The 2,318-nt window shown below is 64.5% G+C and overlaps 1 protein-coding gene across 1 annotated transcript; it reads right to left on the minus strand.

Moving 5' to 3' along the window:
* Positions 1-701: 701 nt before the first annotated feature.
* Positions 702-1,801, minus strand: LOC116817806 (glycerol-3-phosphate acyltransferase 2, mitochondrial-like; the record flags this gene model as incomplete). The annotated part of the gene is made up of 3 exons (XM_032768218.2): positions 1,649-1,801; positions 1,353-1,430; positions 702-830 (listed from the first exon to the last, which is right to left on the minus strand). Coding segments are annotated over exons 1-3 (327 nt in total), but the record flags the coding sequence as incomplete, so codon positions are not given.
* Positions 1,802-2,318: the final 517 nt, after the last annotated feature.

Consider the following 2,318-nt stretch of genomic DNA (forward strand, 5'->3'; position numbering starts at 1 on the left):
GTGCGATCGCAGGGGAAACAATAGAAGTGGGAATTAATATGATAATTTGATGTTCTCTTACAATAGGGCTGGGGAGGGAGGGCGGCAGATCCCCTCCCACGTGCCACCGGACCAAAAGGAGAACGTGTTCCCCCAGCAGCAGGGAACTGACAGCCCAGAGAGGCCTTGCCCCCTGTGCAGGGGCAGGGGTGTCATGGGGTAGCTGGATGCGGGGGCGCAGAGACTGGAGAGCCCAGGCCAGGGGGGAGAACTGAGCTTAGAGAAGGTGACAGGGAGTCAGGACTCCTGGGTTCGATTTTCATCTCAGGGAGAGGACAGCAATTTTGGCATCTGGAAGGGAAGTGGGGCCTAGTGGTTAAAGCAGAGGGGTAAACTGGGAGTCAGGACTCCTGGGTTCTAGCCCTGGCTCTGGGAGATGCAGTGGAGTGTTATGGTCGGAAGGGGAGGGCTGGACTGGGATTCAGAACTTCTGGGTTCTAGTCCCAGCTCTACCACCGACTCTCGGACAGGCTGCGAGATGCAATGACCATCTGGGCAGGCGGCTTCCTTGGAGACAGGTAGGAAGGATGGTCCCTCGGGTCCGGCACGAGGCAGGAGAAAAGGCCTCCTGCTCCCCCAGGAGGAAGCTGATGGAGGAAGTGCTGGCACCAGGCAGCCTGATCCCCGCCAACGTGGAGAGGGGTGCTGGGGCAGGGCGGTACCTTGAAGCAGCGCTTGCCGGTGTCCTCCTCGTAGTCGCTGTCACTGTCGTTGAAGTCCTCCATCTTCCACAGCAGCTTCTGTGAGAAGCGCCTCCGGGCCGTGTCGCAGGCCAGCCGCTCACTGGAGGTCTAGGGGGGAAACCGGCCGCCCTGAGCCCTCGGGGCTGGGAACGCCGAGTGGCTGGGGGCTGGCAATCCTCTGGGCGCAGCTCACCCGGCATGCACGCCCTGGGGGAGTGGGGAGAGACCTGGGGCTCCCCACTCCTGCCAAGGTGGTGCTGCCTCCAGACCCCATCCCTGAGTCAGAGCCCGGACACATCTTCCCCTCAGAGTCAGCCATTGGTTCGTTCTCAATCCACGGCTCCCCAGTGGCTAACCAGCCTCCTCCTCGGTGGGCAGGGCAGGGGAGACCGAACTGGGTGGCCGTTGCTGGGGGAATTGCCCCCGACAGGGGCATGACGATCAGCCCCATGGTTAACCAAAGGACTTAGTTTCCTAGGGGTCACCTTTCCCAGCACTGAGGATTCCCCTGCAGGCCACAGGCGGGTGACCATACCGTGGGATGCTCGAGGTGGGCAGGCAGGCGACAGGACTAGGGGCTGGACTCGGCCCCAGACAGCAGGGACATTATGGCCTGCGTCCTTCACCTACCTCCTCCATGACCAGCAGCCCACACTGGATCAGCTTGTCCAGCACCTCCTGGCCGTAGCAAGAGACCGACTGGCAGGGCTGTGGGAGGAGACAAACGAGTCAGCGCAGCCCCCCCGGCAAAGCACCGGTGACGGGCCCAGCGGGACTCAGAGTAGGGGGCGAGAGCCCTCAAGAGGGGTGATGCGATGGAGCCTGGCTGCCCTGTGGAACCAGGAGCAGCTCCCCCAACCCAGCTAGGCTGCAGGCGGTGGCGGCGGCAGCAGGGGCACCCCCCCCGGCCTCTAGCAGGGCCCTACCTGGAGCAACAGGACGTCTCTGGGCAGCAGCTGGAGCAGCATCAGGGTCTTGCGGAGCAGCTCCTCCTGGCTCAGCACCACGACCGCGGGCAGCTCGGCAGGGCTCAGGAAGGGCAGCATCTCCACCAGCAGGGCATTGATGGCGCACGCTGCGGGGGGCTCGGGGCATCATCACTGCCCGGTCTCCTTCTCGCCCCCCCAATCTCCCTACACATGGCGAGGGGGCAATGGGCAGCCCTACCCCCCCGCCACTGCTCCCCAACCCCCCCACATGGCGTGGGGGCAATGGGAGTCCCGCCACTGCCCAGCAACCCCCCCCATGGCGTGGGGGCAATTGGCAGGCCCGCTCCTGCCATTGCCCCCCAACCCTCCCACACACACACACAGAGTGGGGAGCAATGGGCAGCGCCACCCCCACCACCGCCCCCCAACCCCACACACACTGCACAGGGGCCATAGGCAGCCCCGTCTCCCTGTCACTGCCCCCCAACTCCCCATACATAGTGCGAAGGGCAATTGACAGCCCCACCCCCCGGAGTCACCTGCCCCCCAACCCCATGCACATGGTGCGGGGAGCCATAGGGAGCCCCTCCACCAGGTCACATGTCCCTCAACCCCACACACATGCTGCGGAGGAGTCCATGGGCATTCCCACCCCACCCCCCAAGTC

Source organism: Chelonoidis abingdonii, unplaced genomic scaffold (assembly GCF_003597395.2).
Source record: "Chelonoidis abingdonii isolate Lonesome George unplaced genomic scaffold, CheloAbing_2.0 scaffold2957, whole genome shotgun sequence".
NCBI classification, from domain to species: domain Eukaryota; kingdom Metazoa; phylum Chordata; order Testudines; family Testudinidae; genus Chelonoidis; species Chelonoidis abingdonii.